Source organism: Malurus melanocephalus, unplaced genomic scaffold (genome assembly GCF_030028575.1).
Source record: "Malurus melanocephalus ecotype Western Australia unplaced genomic scaffold, MMel_1.1 scaffold_704, whole genome shotgun sequence".
Taxonomy (NCBI): domain Eukaryota; kingdom Metazoa; phylum Chordata; class Aves; order Passeriformes; family Maluridae; genus Malurus; species Malurus melanocephalus.
In genome coordinates, this window is record NW_026623936.1 from 55,047 (window position 1) to 76,190 (window position 21,144).

Genomic DNA, 21,144 nt, shown 5'->3' on the forward strand with positions numbered 1-21,144 from the left:
AAGGAAAGCAGGATTTGAATTGGGGGCTCGGAAATTGTGTGGTTTTACAGAGACTTCCGAGCTGACAAAAGAGGGGTTTTATCGCGTGGCAAGTGTTGGCAGTCCAAGTGAACAAAAATGTGTGTTATATAAATAATGCAGCAGAATAGTTCAGCATATTCTCTTTCCTTTCTGCAAGGGTGCCTGAAGCACTTTCTTGACCCAAATTRTACATGAAAATCAAAGAATTAACTCTTGTGCTGTTCTTAAAAGTAAAAAGAGCTGTGAGGAAATTGGCATTGCTTTGTATTTGTGAGGAGAATAGAGCATTTAAAAATATGTTTAATGTTTTGTGCACTTAACTGTGATGCTGATCCTCTGGGATTGTTAAAAACAGAAAGCGAGGGTGATTCCCTTCCCACAGCTTTGCAGCAGCAGCTGACTGCAGGGCAAACACTGCCTGCCTTAAACCAACACTGCTACAAGTGCCAAGTTAACGGGTGGCGAATGCTCCCAGTAAATCAACAACGCTTCTCTTGCTGCTGTTGCTTCGTTTTTATTTATTTTATTTTATTAGACAACTGCTTTCCATTATAAATAAATAAGGCATGAAGGTTCTCCATACTGTTACAGAGCTGGTAGCCACAGCCGTGCGTGCGGCTCCTGATGTGTCTGGGGCCGTGGGGCACCTGGAAATGCAGAGCGTGGAAGAGCAGAGCAGTCGGTGGTTTTGGGGAGGAGACCTCTGGAGCAGGGGTGGTTTGGGCATCACACTCCCGCCAACTTACCTCTGTGRTACTCAGCTTAACAAAACAGGGCGGTTTTGGGGGGGTATTTCTGCATTAATTCCATGGGGAGTGAAAGAAAGGTAATTCCTTGTAGCATCAAAGCCCTGGAGTCAGGGGATAATTCCATTTGAACAGTCTTCCCCTTCCAAAGYCACAATCTCATTTATTTATCTCAATGTTGTGGAAATCCCAGCTGTTGAGCCAAGATTTTGGGATTGTAAGCTGGTGAAAAGAGAATCCAGATGTAGCTGATGGTTTYTCCAGGCGGGTACAGAGTAGGTTGCTTACACTGAACTGCTGGGTTTTGTGGCTCAATGCTCAGGGTGTCACCTAAGCTGTAATGAGATGCTGCTTCTCTGCCTAAAACATGTCTGACCATGCAAGGTCATCATCTAGTTCATGAAAACGGGGAACTGCTGATTCCTGAGACTGCAGTGGCCTTTTGGCTGTGTCTTTGCATGTCTGTGGAAGCAAAARTGAGGAGATTTCAGTGCTGGAAAGGGAACTGGAACATGAGAGGTGACAGTGTCTCAGCCAAGAAAGATTATTTTCAGCAGGAAGCTGAAATCTGTCCTGGTGGCTGGGGAAATGTYTGGAGCAGGAGTGAGGGGTGATGTGTGATCCGTGCTACTGCCAGGGCCAGACTCCTGACCCGGGAGATGCTGCATCCCCCAGCTTGAGTGCAAGTCCCCGGAGTCAGTTTTGTAAGCCCATGCAAGCTGTTCTTGAGGAATTTGCGACAATGGGACAATGACAATCTCTTGAAGAGCACAGCACAGAGAGCTGGTACACAGACTGTGAGACAAAAGCGTGTCTCTGATGTTGTGATAGCACTTCTTGTCTCGCTGTGGGAAAGCTCTGGGTACCGAGTTCCTACCAGGCACGGTGCTTYACCTGGGCTGAAACACCAGGGCAAGCAAATCCAAAATGCCTGCAAGGTCTGGAGAGTGTGGGCTGAAACACTGAGCGATGCTGATGGAGATGGAACAATCAGTTTTATGTTTCTCTTCAAGTTTTTCCAGTTGCAATGAGCTTGCATTGTAAAGAGCTGAAAAACCTGACTGATTAGAGAATGGCTTAAATAGCAAGACCAARCTGCCCTTTGGGGAAGGCAGAGACAGGAGTCTCTTGGGTTCAAGCATAGATTCTTAGCCATAAAAACCAAACTGGAGGACTGGGTTGCTGTGCTGGGGAAGGCCCCAAAGTTCTGATGGCTTTTTTACTCTGAGATGCCATGCTCCAGCTGTGGCAGGAGGCTGGAGGACATCCAGGCTTTTGCTTGCAGGTAACCGGGCTGTAGGACAAGCTGAAAAGGGGTGGAGGAAGAAATTGGTTTAATTTTTTTTTTCCACGGTGGGGTTTACATTGCTGTTGTGATGTCTGGCAGCGGCAGTAACTCATGCAGAGATCCGTCATGTGGTTTCTGAAATCCTCTAACTACAATGTACAATTGTCCCGACTTGGGTTGTCCAGGGCCCAAGCTTACAGAAGTGATTTGGGTCCCTGTGACGTTCTCTCTCTTGCAGACCTCTCGAACCTTCAAAGCAGAGGGGCCACGTGGCGTTTCCTGGGGCTCGAGAGAAGACGTGGCCGTCGCGATTGCACGTGGGAGCTGCGTGGAGCCGCGACTCATTTGCTGCTCTTGTTTTTCACCTTTGTGGCGTTGATGTCCGCTTTTGTTTTCTGGATGCGGGAGAAGATCTCCTTAAAAAGAGCCTTGTACTCGGGCTGGCTCTGCTCCAGCCGCTTGTCCACGGCTTCCACGTGTTTGCTGATGGTCTTCTCCATGGTTTTCCTCTCTTCCAGCTCGTGGCCCTCTCCTCGGAAGTCCCTGAAGGAGCTGTCGCGGGAGATGGGCCGGGAGGTCTGGACCCCCGTGTGGCGCACGCTGTCCTTGTGCTGCCGGCACTTGCTGAGGAGCTCCTCGTACTTCTCCAGCAGGGCGTGGTACTGCTCGTCCACCTCGCGCAGGATGGACATGCCCCTCTTGCGCACGTTGTTGGCGTGCAGGGTGTAGTTGCCCTCGTGCCGGCTCACGGCGTCCTTGGTCACGATGGCGTTCAGGGCCGTGTCGCTGCAGCTTTTCCGCACGGGGTGGTTTGGGGAAGGGGTCATGGATGTCCCGTGGCTTTTCCCTCCCTCCTCCTCGGACAGGTCGATGTAATCTGCTTCTGGGGCGTTGTTCAGYGGCTCGAGGAGGGCTTCGGACAGGTTGTCCTCTCTGCTGAGCAGGTACTTCTTGACCTGTTTCATCTGCTGCAGCTCCAGGAGCTCTGCCTCCAGCTCCTTGATGCGCAGTTTGCAGTTCTCCATCTCGCACACCCGCTGCTCCAGGTCCGAGTACTCCTGGATGACCGAGGTGTACTCGCGCTCCACCCGCTCCTTGCGCTGCTTCTCCTGGTTCACCTGCGACCTCAGCGAGTTCACCATGGCTTGGAGACGCTCGTTCTCCCTCTCCAGCGGCTTCTGGTTGAATTCTGTGGAAGAGCTGTGGACCTGGAACGCATCCTCATACCTGAAAGGGGAGAAAGATCCTTAAGAGAGTCTGACCAAGGGACAGTTCCATGAAGGACTTGTATTTCACTGCCATGTGAGTAATTCCACTGATGTCCAAAAAAGGACAGGAGCTCATGGGATGAGGTGTGCCTCCTCTGTGTGCCARGAGACCACAAGATGTGCCTGGGGCCCTTCTGGACACAGAGACAAATCTCTGTCCCACAGAACCTGCAGTTTCATTGGACAGCAGTAATAAAAGACAGAAGGGAAATGAGACCCTAAAAGGTAAAAGACACATCTGGTTAACCAGCATTGCCATGAAGCAAGAATGGGTGTTCAAGTGCTACCAGTCTGAGCTAAAAAGTAGGTCTTTTTAGGTTTTTCCCAGCTCTCTCTGCACCATGGAGTTCACCAATTACTCACTGCATATGGCAACAACCCCAAACCCACCCAGCCAAAACCCAGAAGCACATGTGCTACTGCTTGTGCAGCCCTGTGTCTGGAAGGTGCCCTGAGAGAGTGGGGGAGGATTTACACAGCAAGGCAGACAGAGATTTTTTGATGGAGTTGCCCATTCTTCATTGCCTGGGAAATGACAACAAGCACTTCCCCCTTCCCTCGTGTTGCTGTCAGGAATTGGGGTYTTCCTCCTCATTGAAGCGCCCATGGCATTCTGTTTATTTAGAACAGATTGGAAAAGTGCAAGCTCCGTGGCTTCCCCYGGGAGGCACGGCTGTGGTGGGGGGTATTGAACAGATTTCAAGGCACTGAAGGGCAGCCTGACCTTCAGAGCCAACTGTGGAGCTGCAAGGGGGCCCGTGGGGCCCTGTGGGACGGGAGGAGAGTGGGTTTGTGGGACTGGGGGGAAATGAACCACAGTGACATTAAGTGGATTTTGCTGGGGGTCAGGTTATGGTCTCATAAACATCCCCACTGCTGCTGCAATGTGTCTTTGGTTCATATCCTCCGGCAGAGGATATACTTTGTTTCAGTAACAAAGTTTATTGATTGCTTATCTATTTAAAGAAGCCTCTRTTGTGGACAAAGCTGAGCAAGAAATGCCCTCACGAGGTCAGTGAACTAACACAGTGGCCGGGTTTTGAGGAGGATTAAGGCTGCAGTAGTGCTGGAGGTGTTTGTACAGCACTTGGCAGCACGTGGTGGATCCGGGTGTGTGACTGGTGCTCCTGGGCAGTTCTGGAGTCACACGGCACAAAATGCACCATCTCAACTGGCTGCAGCGAGCCAGAGGAGCTGGTGCTGTGCTGGAAGGCAGCTGGAAAGAGAAAACAGGCTGTGCTGGTTTGGGAAGTATCTCTGTGCTGGGATCATGAAGGCTCTGCTCTGCCAACCCCACCTTAGGCAAGCGGGTTGGTGAGAGGAGCATCCCCCTTCAGTCCAGCTGTGGGTTTCAGGCTCTGATGCCCAACCTCGGTGTTTGAGGGGTTTCTGTGCTGCCTCACTGCCTCCTCTGTTTGTGGGGAGCAGGTTGGAGGGGTTGCAAAGCCAAGGCTCCGTACCTGGGGCTGGAGCACAGCTCCTTAAGGCAGGGGAAGGTGTGGATGGTTCGGCGCCGCTCCCTCTTCTCCCGCCGGATGCGGAGCTGCTCCAAGCTCCGCATTTCCTCCACCTGCTTCTGCAGCTCCTCCACCTGGTTCTGCAGCCCCTCGATCGTTTCTGTCAAGCTGCAGAGAGAGGAGGTGAAGAGTCAGGTGCTACAGGTTCCTAAAAGGTGTTTTTTCCTATATAGAGAGCCAGGAAAGTGCTTCTGGTTTMTAGCATGTGCCCTGGGATCATGACAGTGTTTGCTTTTTGTTGGTGTTTCTCTGTGTGGTCACTCTCGAATGAGTGTGGTTGTAAAAAAGACAGGGGAATTGATCTGAGTCCTTCATCCTCAAATCAGTTGGCTGAAACAGTCACCTCTAGGATATAAGCACTATCCTGGAATATCTCTGCACTGAAAACAAGCATCTCTTCCTCTTGTTTATCTTGTAGACAAACGCAGAGACTGGGCAGAGATTTTGTTTTGTTCTGTCTGTGGACAGTTTGTAGAGCTCTGCTAAGAAACACCTCCTCCACATGGTTGTTTGCAAATGATGCTGCAATGCAAGGACATGGCTTAGGGTGTTCTTTCTGGGGAYAGCCTTGGTCATGGGCTTGCTTTAGGAAAGAAATATTATCAATAAACTGGTGTTTCGCATGGACTAGCCAGGGTTTCACAAGATGCTGGATCTGTGCCTGGTGTTTCTGCTGGGCTGTATGCTGGGGATCTCCCTGATAGGATTATGTGCCTCTTCTTCAAGGAAACTCATCTGAGGAGAGGCTGCTGTGCCTCTCTCCAGGCAGCTTCAGRCACTCCTTTATCCATCCCAGGGGTGTCTGTGCTGTGGCTGACCCCTGCTAACCAGCATTACTGCAACACACTTGTGTTGTGAATCACTGCAAAACTGGGCTGATACAAGAGAATGGCTTAAACAGCAAGGACAGGCTGTGCTTTGGGGTGGGGGATACGTGAGCTGAAGGCTCTTGGATCTTGAAGATCCAGGGGAAGCTGTACCACTGGATCTTCTGTTGGGAAGTCTTGCTTTCCAGCACGAGCTTCTGGTTAGCCAGCTCCAGGTCCCGTGCTGTCAGGTCCAGCTGCTCGTAGACTTTGGCGTGCTGTTCGTTCATCTGCCGCAGCATCTCCAGTTGCTTGGTCAGGTACTGCAAGGAAAAGGAAAGCATGAGCACTCCACATCAAAAATCCAGGTTGTTTTACAGGCAGAAATTCCTACAGCTTTTGCTTCCTCTGATGATCTGTTCTGTGGCTCTGCCTGGTTGAAGCCTCTTCCACAGATGAAATATTCACCCCCGCTGTGCACTGTAAATAGTTTTGTGTCTAAAATACAATTGAACTTCCCCTGCCCTCTGTGAAGGGCACTAACCTCAATCTCTCTCTATTCAGCTGCTTTTTTGTTCCCAGTACCAAAGGAAGTTGATATCCCTGAGACTGAAAGTTGACTGAAATTGGCCACTTGGTTACTGGATCGTCTGACAGATCGATTGCAGAAGCTGTGTTTCCTTGGGAATTCAGGCTAAAAGTCTGAGTCTGTGAAATATGAGACCTGCGGTTTCTGTGGATTTGCACACTCTTTTCTGTAAGACTGCCATTGCAAAATCTTATCCTGGGAAGATTGGGAGAGGGGCACCTACCCAGGTGCTTACTCTCAGCTGGGACCAGATTCCAGATCCCATGGTGGACGTGCTTCTGACAGTCTGCTGGAGGGGGGATGGCTAAATCCAGCCACCAGTTCTCTCAAACATYAGCTGTCTGATCCCTGCAGCATCATGTGCTGCTTTTGTGAACTCGCAGCCCTCCTCTGCCCTCTGTCCTTTTAAATCAGGGGGTGCCCAGTGCTTTTTCACTCACAGATTCCTAGAAGGTTTCCAGTGGATGAAAACCCTCCCAGGCACAGCAGGTTTAAGCCTCGAAGATCAGTTCTGTGAGTTCTTAGAAATACTGCTCTGACCCCACAGGATGCTTGAGATGGGGGTTTAGATGGCAGCTGCTGGAGAAAGAGCTGTTTTATGCCTCTAACAAAGGGGGCTGTGTTATGGGGGTGCTGAGGGGCCAGCTGGGAACAAATGTGATTCTGAATCACTGAGATGAAGGGAAAAGTGCAGCAGAGCAAAGAGAAACTAGTGTGAAGGCTGGTGGATATGCAGGGGAAGCCAAACATGATCCAGATGCAACTTGGTGCCAAAATCTGGTACCAAAATCTGCTGTGCACAACTGGGCAGGGAGTGAGGGTGTGAGAGAGGGAAAATGCCAGTTAGTGGGGGAATGAAACCCTCCCCAGGCCGGGATGAATTTGAACAGACTTTAATCCATCGTGCTTCAGGCACTTAAAGAAGTTACTAAACGTCCACAGCCCACAGCACATCCCCACCTCTCTGCTGGCATCTGAGCTGCTGGCACTGGTGGAAGTGCCCCTTTGCCACCTTCACCATTAGGTGACAGTGGTGGCCGAGCAGCCCCTGTCCCCACCCCTGTCCCGACTGAGCCCCTACCTCGATCTCCTGCACTTGCTCCTCGTTGGTGGCGTACATCTGCTGCAGGGAGTCCTCCAGCTCTTTGTTTCGCTCCAGCAGTGTCTTCCCCAGCTCTGCAGCCAAATGCAAGTCTGAAAAGCAGAGGGACAAAGCTGCTGCACWTCCTGTGGCTCCATGGCAGGATGTCGGATCTCCCCACTCATGAAAAGACCCCACACCAAGCACAGCAGCACATTTKTCATGGCACTGGTTTTACCAGCACGTTTTGACCTGATGCTGACAGAGCATACAAGATCTGGCCTTTTGCCTTGCTGGGCTGCAGGAGCAAGGGGAGGCTGAGCTCAGGACTCTGCAGCTCCTCCATGCAATGAGGATTTGGTGCTTTGCTGGCTACAAAACCCTCCTGCACTCCCTGCACATTGTAACCAGGATCAGCCCATGATCTGGGCTGTGTCAGGTGCTCAGTACCTCCCTCCCCTATCATTGAGAAGGGCTCAGCACCCATCAGAATACAGCAAGGCTTGGTAAAGCCCTGCAGGGCCCTGGGGATGCTCTGTAAATTATGTTATTATCTCTAACGAAGGAAGAGCCTTGCCTTCGCTGTCAGCCTCCATCCATCACCTGCTAATAGACTGACAGCAGTAATAAAACCCCTTGTGGCCTGAGGGGGCTGGAAGCACCTCCCAGATGTGCCGCCCTGGTAGCGCTGCAGCAGCCTGGTCCGAGGCTCTTTCCTTGGGGCAGCTCCAGGGCAAGGACAAACCGCTTTGTGTTCACCCTCTGCCACCTCCAAATGCCCTTAGGAAGCTACTGAAATAGTTGGGCTTCAGGASAAGTGCAGGCAAAAGTAGATGTTGGCAGTGTGGTCAGTTTAAAGTGCCGGTTTTGCTGCTGTTGGACAAAGAAAGAGCCCCCAGGCCCTGTGAATCCTGTGTTGGCCAAAGTTTGAGGACACAGGTGATGCTGTTTGTGGGGCTGGGATGTCTCTTTGCTTTTGCAGGAATTGGCTGTCTTCTTAAACCTTCACTATGAGCACACAGGTTTTATTTTTTCCTAGTGCTTCTAGAGGTGACTTAACAGCTCTTAGGATGACAGAGTGAAAATCTGACCTTAAATCTTCCAAGAGGTAAGGAGACAGGTCCTGGTGTGTGTTACTGCTCTTTCYCTCTCCAGTGTGGTTATTATGCAGCTGTAGATAATTAAGGAGTGACAATCCTACAGGGTGTGAGGGGATTTGGATCTCCTGTCCTGGCATTTTCTCAGCCAGTTGTAACTCTCCTCTCTACTCTGCATCTAATGATGTGTTGCACAAAGGCTCTGCCAGGGTTGTGAGCAGCTATAACTTTCTCCAGCAGTTCATTTGGCCATGCGGTTGATTGGGAAAGAGGGATACTTGGTCACTAAAACAAGAAAAAGGGGAACCAGGACTCCTGGGATGTATTCTGAGCCTGGAAAAGCCCTGACCTCTCACACCTCATAAAATGAGGCTCATGCTGACATGAGTGCTTGCCAGGGGGTGAGCCACAGTGCTGTCAATGCCTGGGATGGGGCTTTCCTGGTGGATAACGCTGTTCTGTGGGATGTCTGATATGTTAGGATGGTGATGTTTCTTTTTGCTGGCTCCCCAGATGTGGTGCTGCCAACAGCTGCTCAGCGTGTCCTCGAATCTCCCCTTTGCCATGGGAATGTGCTCTCCAGCTGTGCCCTGCATTGCGGGGTGTTATTATTAAAAGGGCTGTGACCTTTTTAATTATAATCCTCATCATTGCACAGTGACCCAGTCTGAGAGCTGCAGTCGCAGCTCTCCCTGCAATCAAGTTATTGGTGTGTTTCCCCATGGACAGAGCTCCTGCACCTCTTTGGTTTTTTCCAAGCACCAAATTTCCCTCGTTTATAAAGTGCCCTTGGGAGACCCGAGTGTTTGCTACACCAGCTGGGGCTGGGGGAACAGCCAGATGCCAGCAGAGATGAAGGATAATTTGTGCCTTTAAGCTGCTTGGGGCTGTGTTTAATGTCAGCACCACCTTGCCAGAGCCAGTGTTGTTGCTGGAGAGTGGCACCTTGGAAATGACATCCCTGGCAGCGAGCAGGGCCCCGATGTGGAGGTGTGTAGTGAGAGGGCTCCATGCTGTGCTCCAGGTAATGAGTCAAGTGTGTCCCCGTCCCTGCGGATTACACCAGTGCTCTCCCACCATATGGCATCCAATTTAATCAGCTGGGGTTGAGTTAAGTGGATTAGGCAGTGCAAGATTCTGCATTGTAATTTAAAGGGCTCTGTCAGCAATAATTTAATGGGGGAAATGGGCAGTGTTTSGGGATGAGTGGGAAAGAGAAAGAACAGGGATGGGCTCTGAGGAGGAAATTTTCGTTTCCATTTTAAGCATAAGGGCTTGAGAGACTCCAGGCTTGAAGGACATGGGGGAATTGATTCTTTTAGTGTCTTTTAACTGCCTCAGATGTCGTCACACAGAATCCCTTACTCTCTGCCCGCCAGCCAAAGCATCCTTGGTAATCCTGTCTTATCCAACCCCTTGTTCCCGAGTCCTCTTCCCCACCTGTTGGTCCCCCCAGGCTGTGGGACTGTGGGGAGGGAGGAGATGCTGTATGCAAGTGCTTTAATGTTGTCTTTAATCCAGATCCCTCTTTCTACTAATTGTAGTTGTGCACGGGCTGGGGGAGGACAGAGCTCTTCTCCTCAGAGACCTGGGAAACCTGAGGCTGAATGTRAAATTTCACCAAGTTGTTTGGGGTTGGGGGGGGGAAAGAAAGAACTGTTTAGGAATTCAAGGATTCTTTCTGCATAGTACTATGGTTTTCCCACATTTTTTTTTGTATTCCTCTTTGCCTCTCCACTGTCAGATCAACCAGCCAGTGCTGAAGGACTTGCCCTAATTTAGCAGATAYGCTGATGCCTCCCTTCCCCCTCCCCTCTGGATGCAGGAGGAGAAATAAAGTGCTGTGTGTCCGCTCGATGTGCCCCATCCCTCCACATCCTGCCTCTGCTGAAGGCACCAMTGTGAAATGGCCAACCTTCCACTTCAAAAATGGGGTCTTGATGCTGCCAAACCCTATGAGGGGAGAACTGTGGATGCAAACTGTCCCAGATAGCACCAGCTTGGTGCCCTCTGGCTCTCTGTACTGCGARCACTGACGTGACCCTTCTAATTAACACCAGCCAAGGAGACACCCYGTGTCCCCAAACAAAGGGCTGTGCCTGGAACAGCGGAGGGGAGGGAGAGAGGCTGCATTTCCCTGAAAGCTTCCATGGAAAAGGCATCTGAGCAAGGAAGATGGGGATRAGAGGAGAGACCATATGGTGGGAAGGGAGCGGGAGTTGAATCCAAGCAGTGCTTGGTGCAGGGAGCRTGGCTGGGCAGAACATCAAGGAGGCACCGTCCTGGAGCTTCAGAGAGCAGCAGCAGCCCAGCTATAATTCTGCTACCTCTGTGCCACTGAGGAAACTTGAAAAAAACCCCATCCTGATCCAAAAGCTGTAGCAGGTTGCCTTTGATGGAGAGAGGCTGAGGGACAAACTGCAGGGTATTCCTTCACGGCAGCATCCTGTGGCAGTGCTGGCACAGGCGGGTGCTCCCTCCATAGGGCTGCGGCAGAGCTGGGCGCTTCCCCAGCCTCAAACAGGGCTCAAAGAGGATTTGGAGCTKTTTCTGCCTTCCCAGTGCTGCAGACCTGCATCTGTTTGGGCAGAGCACTCTACCACAGCCCCCTCTCTGGAGGGGTCTTTTCCCCCCAGCACGTCCTGGTTGTGACTCTGCCCCAGTGCCGGGYGGGTCTCGGCTGCTCTTGGCACGATGATGATCTGGTGTCTGTTCAGATGCTCCTCGTAAATGCGGCTTTCTGGAGGAAGCACCATCTGGTGCAGCTGCTTTGGACTTTCCCCTGTCATCTCTCTTGCAGCGAGGGATTCTTGTGTTTAGTCTGTGAGAGAACACACTGGGGATGCTGCACTTGGCTCCTCACCTTTAATAAACCAGTCCTGTCCCTGTCCWGCAAGGCCAGCAGCTTGCAGGGGGCACAGAAGTCCTTTGCTCTGTGGTGCAGATGAGCAAGGATTTATGGATTTGCAGGTCCCTTTCAGCTGAGCATCTATAAAGGAATTACTTGTGGCCCCTTCCTAAATGTGGGACTGTGGAAAGGGCTGCTGTGGAAAGGGCTGCTCCTGTCCTGTGCTGCACATGGTGAATGCATCTGCTGAACAACAGGGARGAGGGTGTGGAGGTCTCTGGAGGAAGCTCAGGGTGCTTGTGAGCTGATGGATGGGGTACATTGAGAGTTAAGAACTGATGTTTAATGCTGTTGACGTTTAATTTAATGGCATTTGCTGTCTGCTCCATTACACACGGGTACTTAAAGTCAAGGGTGGGTTCAATTATTCCTTTCAAAGTCTAAATGACTGATGCTTGCTGGTTTACCCCGGGGTAGGGTATACTTGCTACTCATTTGTTTTCCTTCTTRGTTGCAAGGGATTGTGCTGTCTGGGTATATTACAATGAAGATCATCTTTTTGTATATCACTTACTGCTGCTCCATGGCAGGAGATGGAGGCAAGCTCTGTACTTGGCCTGTATAAGGCATTGCAGTGGGACTTGCTGGGGTGTGGGGAAGCAAATGCCATCTGACATCTCAAAAACAGTCTGGAAAAACCTTTTTAGCATGACTATTTTACAGAGGATAGTGTTTCCCATGGCCAGGCAGAGCTTTCAGAATGTCACCAGTGTTACTGCTGAGATATGGATTCCCCATCCCTTTTATACTGGCATAACTCAGACATTGCTGCTTAGTTCAGCTTTGCATTGGGTGTTCTGTGTGGGTTTTTTTTTTTGGTTTTTTTTTGAGGATCTGTTATTTTGGTGTAATGGGGTGTTCCACAAAGGCAGGGCTTGCTTTGTAAAACAGCCCCAATGAAGCAGTGGGGAAAAGCCTCTGTTAGGGCTGGGTGAGAGCAAAGGGGGTGYTTGAACCCTGGGCAGTATCGCCTCCTCCTTCTTTCAAACTGTGCCTCTCGCTGGGCTGAGCTGATGTTGGTCACACTGGCATTTTTGTTACCCTAATGAGATTTGCTGGATTTCCTGCTTGGTTTTTTTCCTTCCTTTTCTTTCTCTTGTGTAATCTATTACGTGCTCCTGTGCTGCCTTTGGCTTTGCAAGTGTCCCTGGTGGGGAGAGCTCAGATGGTGGCAGAGGGGTGTTTGGCAGGGGGTCAAGGCAAGCCCAGTGCACTGAGAACAGATCCTTCCATGCTGTCTTGCATCCCCTGAGCAAAAGTGGCACCACCAAGGAGGTGGAAATCCCTGAGAAGGGGTTCAGGGACTGAACGGTGCTGTGCTGCAGAGAAACCCTCCAGCTTTCCCAGCCCCTGCTGCTCCCTTTCTTGCCTTCTGTATTTTTCAGTTCTATCCCGTACTTCCTTTATCAGCTCTCCTTCATTCTCAGATGCTCACCAGTCCTTTTAGGTTTAATTGATTCCTTTTCTTTCTTCCCTCTTATCATCCTGCACCCCAAATTCTCCCCTGTATATTACTGTTTGAGACCCAGGATGGTCACCTCTGCTTATGCAGAGCAGTCCCATCCCTGTGCCCACGGCACTCGCTGTTCCTTTTGCCAAGCTGTTAGAGCATGAGAACACAGAGGATGTTATTAGACCATGGCTGAGGCCCCATCTGCATCTTTTCCTGCTGTTCTCTTATCTAAGCAGCCTCGGTGCCTGTGTTTGCCTTGTAGGCAAATGGTTTCAAAAAGCTCGGTGACTGGTGGCTCTGAGGGTCTGATAGTGCACCTGGATCAGAATGTCCTAAATAAATATATACAAGTGGGGCTATTGAAGRGAAGGAACGAAGAAAGAGGAGGGAGAAAGGCAGCCAGAGCTTTCCTGTGTGCGCTCCTCCCCCGGGCAGCAAAGCTCCAACTAATTAATTACGTTGGGCTGCAGAAAACCGTGAATAAAGGCTTCTACTTTTTTAAAGCTGAAGACACAGGCATGTGGATGGCTGCCATGTGGCAGAACTCCTCTCCCCTGTGTATTTTGGGGGCAGGAGGTTGTAAGTGACCCAGGATGRACGAGGAGCAGCAGCAAGGTGTTCAGCACAGCTCTGTGCACGTGCAGAGCCCCGAGCAAAGGCGCCCTGCGAAGGACAGGTCACTGTGCTCACGTGGCACAGGACAGTGCCCACAGCACTGGGCTGCCATGACCCTGTCAGACCTCCTGCCCTGCTCCTGCTCACACAACATATTCTGAGCCATTCCCAGCCAACTTGGATGCCCTTGCTCCCCTCTTGCTGGGGGGAGGCAGGTGGAGCCACTGATCCTGAGTGATTTGGACACTGGGGGAGCAACCATTCCTGCACAGCTGTCACTTTGCAGCTGCAGCAGCCCCCGAGACCCCTGCCARCACTGCCACTGCTGGTTACTCCTGTCTGCTACCTCTTATGTCCAGAGGCAAGTAGGTACAGGGATGTTTCTTCCACAGCCAAGTGTCACAGCTAAATGCAGAAASAGCCTGACCCTCTACAGCAACACCAAAAACCTGCCCACCTCTTCTCTAACAGCTCTTTTTCTTGGCTTTGAAGATAAGTGTATAATTTTGTAGGGTGCTGCCCCACTACTGCTCCCTTCCCATCTGTTGCTGGGGAGTTTAGGAAGCCCTGTTCCTCCAGGTGCTCAGCTCACCTTGCTGTTGGCACAGGTTGGAGATGCTGCCCATGTGGGAACTGGTGAGTGATCAGAACTGTTTGTGCAGCCGCACAGGGCTGTAATCCTCCAGTCTGGGTTTGCAGGGAAAGGGAGTGATGAAATACTTGATGTACTCTCAAAATGGTGTTATGTCCATCACCAGTCCTGAGCAGGATGCAGAGCAATACTTTTGGGGGCCCAACACCAAAAACAGAGCCCTGACACACAGTTCTGCTGCAAAGACTGATGCTCGTGGGATGTGCTGTGCTGCTCCTTGTTCTGCCTCCTCCTGAAGGAACCAGTGCTTGTCCACCACCTCTCAGTTCAGGTTCCTTCCCAGGACTCAACACTTGCTTGTGGACCAAGAAAACTTGGAGGATGGTGCAACTATGTCCTTGCTGCAATTCCTATTTCTGCTGCTGCATATTTGGAAGAGGCCAGCATAGACCTGGATATTACACACTCCAAAGTTTGAATTCTTCAGGGAGGAGGCAAATGAACAGGCCAGGACAGCTGCACAGCACATGGGATAGACTACAGTGACTTCCCAGAAAGCTGCAGAGGAACAGGCTGTTTAAACCATTAGTTCTGTCGCTTTTTGGAGAGATGGTTTATAATGGTTTGTTAAACACACATGGAAAAAACAAACAAACAAACTAACATAAAATCCCTCTGAAATTCCCAGCTGTGCAAAGAGCAGCAGTTGTGTAACATCTGGTCTCAGTCCTCTGGGGTATTCTGTATTGGAGATGTTTTCCTAAATTTTGGGCCTGTATACATGTTTTTGGCCAGATTAAGTAGAAGCTTTGGCAGCTCCAAAGATCTGTTTGGTGTGAGCGCACAGATCTGGTGGAGTGAGATGAGGTGGGAATTTAGCACTGTGCTGCTCTGGGAAAGCCTTTTGGGAGAGGAGATGGAGTGTGTGAGTGTGGGAGCAAGCGAGCTGTGCATTATCCTGAGCGCTGGCACTGCTTTTAGCAGGAGCAGGATGGGACCCTGCTCTGTCACAGCTCTAAGTGGTTCCTGCCTGTCACACTGAGTCAGTGCATCCGCCCTGTCCCCAGCCAGCACTGGCTGGTACAGGAGCAAAGAAAGAGGATTGGAAACTGCCAGGCTGGGGGACAAGCTCCCCATGCAGGGTGTTAGCAGTCGGTGCCTTGGCTCCCAGTCCCTCGGGCTCAGAGCTGCAGGGGGAAAATGTCCTTCAGGATTCAGACCATAAATCCTTCGAGCATGGCCTTGCCAAGGAGAATTGCCACTGTTAGCTGATAGTTTCAGGATGGGAGATATGGCAGATTTGATTTATTTTGTTGGGTTTTCTTTTTTTTTCCTTTTTGCTGTCCAGCAGTTCCTCTAATTCTGCTTCCTCCCACAGCTGGAAGTATGTGCCTGGGCTCAGCAGATGTGGACAGGAGCTTCTGGTCTCTCCCTGAAAGTTGCTGTGTGGGGCTTTTTTGTGCCCTTTATTCTTGCTGCCCTCATGTAGCAGGGGAATTTTCACTCTAGKAAAATACATCTATATATAGTAATTTTTTTTTACCCCCATATTTGGAGCCTCTCATCCCTTCCTCAGACTAACCTAACTGTCATCTTATTTCCCTGTCTCCTGTGACTTTTCTAGTCCCTCTTGTCATTCCTAAGCAGCTCAGCAATTAGTCACTGAAAACTTTCCACTTCCATAAGCTACCTGCTGTACTGCACTGCTAAATAAATAAGTGGCTCAGCTACTGCAGGCAAAGCTCTGCCCTTCTGGCTTGCCTCTGGGGAGGGAGGGAGGGGAGTTAACTGCTGTGCTCCTGGAGGACAGGCAAGGTGTGTCCCTGGACTGCATCACGAGGGGCAGATTTTGGAATGTCACCAGCTCCCCCRTGCAGTTTATCCTTTGGGGAATCTGACAGTGGATTACAGCACTCTGGACCACCCCATGTAGGCTGGATSGTGCAGCACTGATCCCCTGGGCTCACCCCAATGCCAGGATCTGGTCACTGGARCACTGGTGACCCTGTGTCTTTACACGGATGAGTTGGGAGTGATGCAAGCTCAGCACCTTGTGTCATTTTCCTTCTTAGCACACAAGCAATCAGATGCTTGGCAAGAGGAGGAGGAATTTAAAAAGATCCTTAAATCTGGAGACCTTTAGAGGTTACAACCGTAATGTCCTAAGCCTGCAATGCAGATGGTTTGGCCCAAAAGTTCCTGTGGCTGCCCAGGAGGATGACTGGTCTCGCAGTGGCTATGAGGTGATGTGCTGGTTCTTGCACTTCCTCTGGTCCTGCTGCCTACCTGAGAGCARTGAGAGGCTGTTTATTGACATGGGAGGAATCACCCCACACTTACAGAATCCTAGAAAATGCTGAGTTGGAAGGGACCCATCAGGATTATTGGGGTCCTGGCCCCATGCAGAACATCCCAAGAATCTCACTATGTGCTTTAGGCTATGGTTAGGTCCWGAGATCATAAGGGTGGCCTTCTCTTGGGCTGTACTATGCTCTCTGGCTGAGACCTGAACACTGGCAGGGCATAGGGAGGTTGGGAAGATTAGGGAATGCAGTGGGATGACGGCAAGGAGGACTCATCTTGGGAGATTGCTGCGGGGAAGATGAAGGCTGGAAGTGGCTGGCAGAGCTGCAGGGTCTGTTTGGATCCAGATGCAATTGAGTTGGCACACAGCCCTCCCAAACACAAASGTTCCTGATGAACAGGAAAGGTGCCCCCACTTATCCGCAGCTCAGACTCTCTAATTTTAGCTCATTCATTCTCTCGGGGTCTGGCTGCACGTAGGCCCTGTGCACAGGGTGTGATGCAACTGCAGCCACATCATCAGTTCTCAAAGGCTGGAAAAGGTTCACCAGAACTGTATCCTGGTTTTAACACTTAGAGGCACAGACCCCCAAGCCCATGGAAGGTAGATGGACCAAAGCAGCACTGATATCTAGTCRTGCTCACAAAGCAATCAGCTAAGTYGTGGTACCAGGGAATTGCAGCTCCATTTTTACCACATTCTCAAATCAGAAAGCCTTCCCAGAGGGAACTTCATTACAAAGGAAACCTCACAGGACACCACTGCCGTTTCCATGTCATTGCTGAGRGTCCTGGCTGGGATTTGAGTCCCTGCTTCTACAGGCTAAGGCATTTTAGTACAATGCCTTGAGCCACAGAGTGTTGCAGTGGGCAACAAAAAGGTAAAGGAATGTGAAAGGGTTCATTTGCACAAGGCTGGAAGGGSCTTGTGGCTGAAGACCAGATCTTGCTTCTTCCAAGGCGTATGGTGGATGCAGCCAGTTGCTGTGGGCTTTATGGGGAAAAAAGAGTGATTGGGGTTTATTTTCTAGAAAAAATCAGTTACTTCAGCAAGGTGAAGCTCATGGAGGATGAGGAGGAAAGTAACAGGTGCTTGGTGTGGAGCTGGAGGCATGATTTCCACTCTGGTGCTAAAATGGTTAATTAACATAATCATCACAGAGCTCCCAGTTAAGCCATCTGTTGCTTAGCAAACAGTTTTGGATGTAAATGTAATAAATATTTGATGATGCTGTGAAATGACGATAAAGGCCCAGCAACCAACTGGTTCACAGAAGAACCTTCTCTGCTCTCCTGGCTTAAATTGTTTCTTGTTTCTCCCACCCCTCTCTCCCAAGGAATGGTCTTTAAGCCTCTGCTTTTGTCCTCCGCCCTCCCGGCGCTGCTGCCAGGCGTGGGTTTCTGTGCGACCCTGGGCTCTTGGCATGCCAATCCTCTTAGTAACGCCTCTAATCGTGCCACGCTGGATGTCTTGTGCTGCACTTCCACCCCCCATTCCCAAACCAACAGCTCCACGCCTGTGCCGCCACCAAAGACCTCTGGGTGTCATGCAAAGGCACAGTGGATTTGGACAAAGTCTAGCACTGTCCTTCGTGATGCTTTGTGCATCATGCAAATTAATTACGGTTGTAATTACCCTGTAGGACCTTTCCACTTGGCTGATTCCAGCTAAAGCCTTCCCCCATCTCTCCTTCTGAGTTTGTGCAAGCCCATGCAGCCCCTATTCATACACAGGAGGCTGCAAACCCACAGCTGGGCTTTGTTTTGGGTCTGTGTTTTCCTCCAGTTCTGTATGGGCTCAAAAGTGGAGCCCGTCCCCAGCATCAATCCATCATCCGGTGACAGTCATTCTGCATTTAGGCTGTTGGGACAGAGCTGGGAACCTGGCCTGCAATGGGAAGGTGCTTTTATTGTTGTGAGTCAGTTGTACAGTGCCAGTGCTGACTCATGAACCTGACACCAGGGACAGCGTTAGGCTAATAATCAATTGGTCCCACATTGTTCAACACTCCCTATATTCATCCCTTATTCTGCTGTTCCTCAGCCTGCATCCTGCCCCTGGACCAGTGCCCAGGCCCCTTGTGAGCCATGGGAAGACGTCACCCAGAAATGTGAATTTCTGAGCAGTCAAAGGCMGCACTGTTTATCCAGCTGATAGCTCCATCTCTGTGCTCTTGGCTTTGTTTGAGTGTTGTGTTTCAAAGAACAGGGCCCAGAATCCCACTACTTCCTGTTAATTGAGAAATTGGGGTTAAAGCCCAGCTGTAACAACCCCTGGGGTGATGGTTATCATTCCTTGCTGGGCCCCTGTCCTGCAGCTGAAGTTGTATAAACTTYGAATCATGACATAATGTGCTGGAGCAATGGTGGGCTGAGGCACTGCAGCTGGACTGCACATCCCTGCTGACAGTCAGCTGGGAAAGGCAAATATAAAACTGTACCTATAGTGCAATGTGCCAGAGGGGAACTGTGTTTCGGTAGGAATGAGTTTTTGCTATGCATTGGCAAATCAGTTTTGCTCATTCTTTGGGCCACTGRCCTGAAATGGGACTCCTTCCAGTTATTTACTTACTGCGTGTTGACTCAAAATATTAAGATAAAAAAAAAATTTAAAAAGCCCCAAATACCCACAGGCACCAACTGTCCAGCCTTAGGATAAACACTCCATTGAACTAGGTACAGTTACTTCAAAGCAAACTACACAAGTGAACGCTTATCTTCTAACAAGGTTATTTTTGCTGTTTGAAACTTGGCCTTGATTTTTTTTTTCTTCTCCTCGCCTATTTCTCCTGGTTTTAGGGCTGATTGGAAAAATCTCCAGAAGTAATTAGGTGACTAAGAAGCTGAAGATCCCTTTGGATTTGGGCTTGGATAGCAAAAGCTTTTGAGAGAGACTTTCAGCATACTCAGCAATTCATTATTTCCCAGGTATTAATTTCTAACTAATGTGCCTGGTAACTCTACCTTGAACTGCTCTGAAATAAAAGCAGTGTTATAACTATCCGTGTTAGATTCTGCCGGCAGCAAGTTTTTTTTTGGGAGCCAGCTTCCTTGGAGATGTGGCATAACAAATAATTTACTGCCATGGTGCTCAGGACAGCTCTGGGCTCCCTGTCTCTATCCATCGGTTTTAAACTTTCCTCGGCCAGGACAGTGGTTTGGAGCAGCGGAGCCGAGATTTGCCGCTGMAGGACGAGGTGATGGCTTTGCCAACCAAATCGGAGTCCAGAGAGAAGGTATCCCACCCTCCAGTCCCCGGGGTTTGCCCGTTTTCTTGCCCGTGCATCCCCTAGCCCGCCATCCCTGGCAGCTTGCGGGGTGCCCCCATCCTTACCCTGCTCCAGGTCCTGCTGGTCGTACCAGGGCTCCTCTTCCTCGCTCTGAAACTCCTCCATCCTGTCGGCGCTCAGCATTTAGCACCAGCGGCCCGGGGAGACGCGCAGCATCCGCCGAAGGGGGCCCCGCCGCCGCCGAACCGCGCAGCGGGATGGATGCGGAGATGCGGGCAGGGATGCGGGCGGGGATGCGGCCTCGGTGCCCCGGCCGGGCCGGCAAGGAGGGGGTGGCMCGACGTGGCAGCCGGTGCCTGGCCGCTGCCCCGGCTCTGCGTGCTCGGGGGGGCGGCTTCCTCCTGCCTTCAGGGCCGGGGGGGGCTCCGGAGAGAGGGATGCAGCGGGGACGTGGCGGCCGGGGCGGGGGGGCACGGCTTGCACAGGGCTGGGGGATGCACAAAGGAAGGAAGAGGGCCCGGCGCAGCCAGGCAGATCCTCGCTCCGCAGCTCGGTGGGGACCTCTAGCATGGAAATGCTGCAAGGAAAACCGGCGAGAGGGAAGGGGGAGGCGAGGCGAGACCGGCCTCCTTCGCCTCCTTCTTCTCCGCCTCCGTCTCCTCCTCTCCGCCCAGCCCTGCCGCGGACAGCGGGGCGGGCGCGGGGCTGCGGGGAGCGGGCTGTGGGGTGCCAGGGTGGGGCTGWCCCGGGCTGCGAGCAAGGGGAGCTGTCCCGCAGTCCCTCTGCTTTGTCCCTCCGCTTTGTCCCTCCGGCCGGGAGGTCTGCCTGGAGCAGGGCTTGCGGTTGGAATGACATGTCCTGGCCTTGCCATGGGATTCACGGTGACTTTGGGCGATTCTCGGGACCTCTCAGTGGAGGTGTCAATGCCTTCTCTGCCTTGCTGGGTTTGTGTGGGTTGTTCTTCAAGAAGACCATCCATCCCCCCTTAGCTGGGGCCGAAGAAGAGGACATCCCACACAAACAGCCCACAGCATCACCTCAGGGTGGTGTCTTCCTCCAASCCTATATTGTTTCGCTCTCTGATGGGAAATCAATGCCAGGGATGTGGGCTCCTCTTTTATTTCTCTTATCTTTCTGAAGGGTGGAATGAGCTGAAAGTTCAGGGAAATGAAGAATTGTGTCTATTACATATAAGTAAGTTCAGAAAAATTTTGAGATTTTGGTGCTTGCTTTTCAGCTTAAGGGAATAAGGGTTAGAGGTGGTGGTCTTTCTGCTAGCTGGAGTTTGGTCTGAGGGAATTTATTTGCCCTTGTCAGCCCTGGAATCCATCAGAGATTCCAAGGTCCAAATCAACTCCTGTGACAGTGGGTTTAGATGATGATTTTTTTTATTTTTTTGCCTTCTGTATGATGGAACTCCATGGATTTATATTTGATTGCATTACCCTTGCAGTGGTGCCTACAGGAAAGGCAATATAAAGTGTCTACGCAAGAGCAGCAGACTGTGCATCCGGAAAAGATGGGATTTGTCAGAAAACTCTATCCAATCCAGCAGTGACAGGCAGCTGGGAGCCCCTGGATGATTAAAGCAAGGGCTACCACTCAGCTCTTGTGTACAGCAGCAGAGGA

General features: G+C 51.0%; 1 protein-coding gene across 1 annotated transcript; it reads right to left on the reverse strand.

Moving 5' to 3' along the window:
- Positions 1–497: 497 nt before the first annotated feature.
- CDR2L (cerebellar degeneration related protein 2 like) lies at positions 498–20,124 on the reverse strand. The gene is made up of 5 exons (XM_057384360.1): positions 19,620–20,124; positions 7,317–7,429; positions 5,821–5,969; positions 4,784–4,948; positions 498–3,282 (listed from the first exon to the last, which is right to left on the reverse strand). Exons 1-5 carry the CDS (start codon positions 19,696–19,698, stop codon positions 2,397–2,399), a joined length of 1,392 nt encoding a protein of 463 aa, XP_057240343.1. The 5' UTR covers positions 19,699–20,124; the 3' UTR covers positions 498–2,396.
- Positions 20,125–21,144: the final 1,020 nt, after the last annotated feature.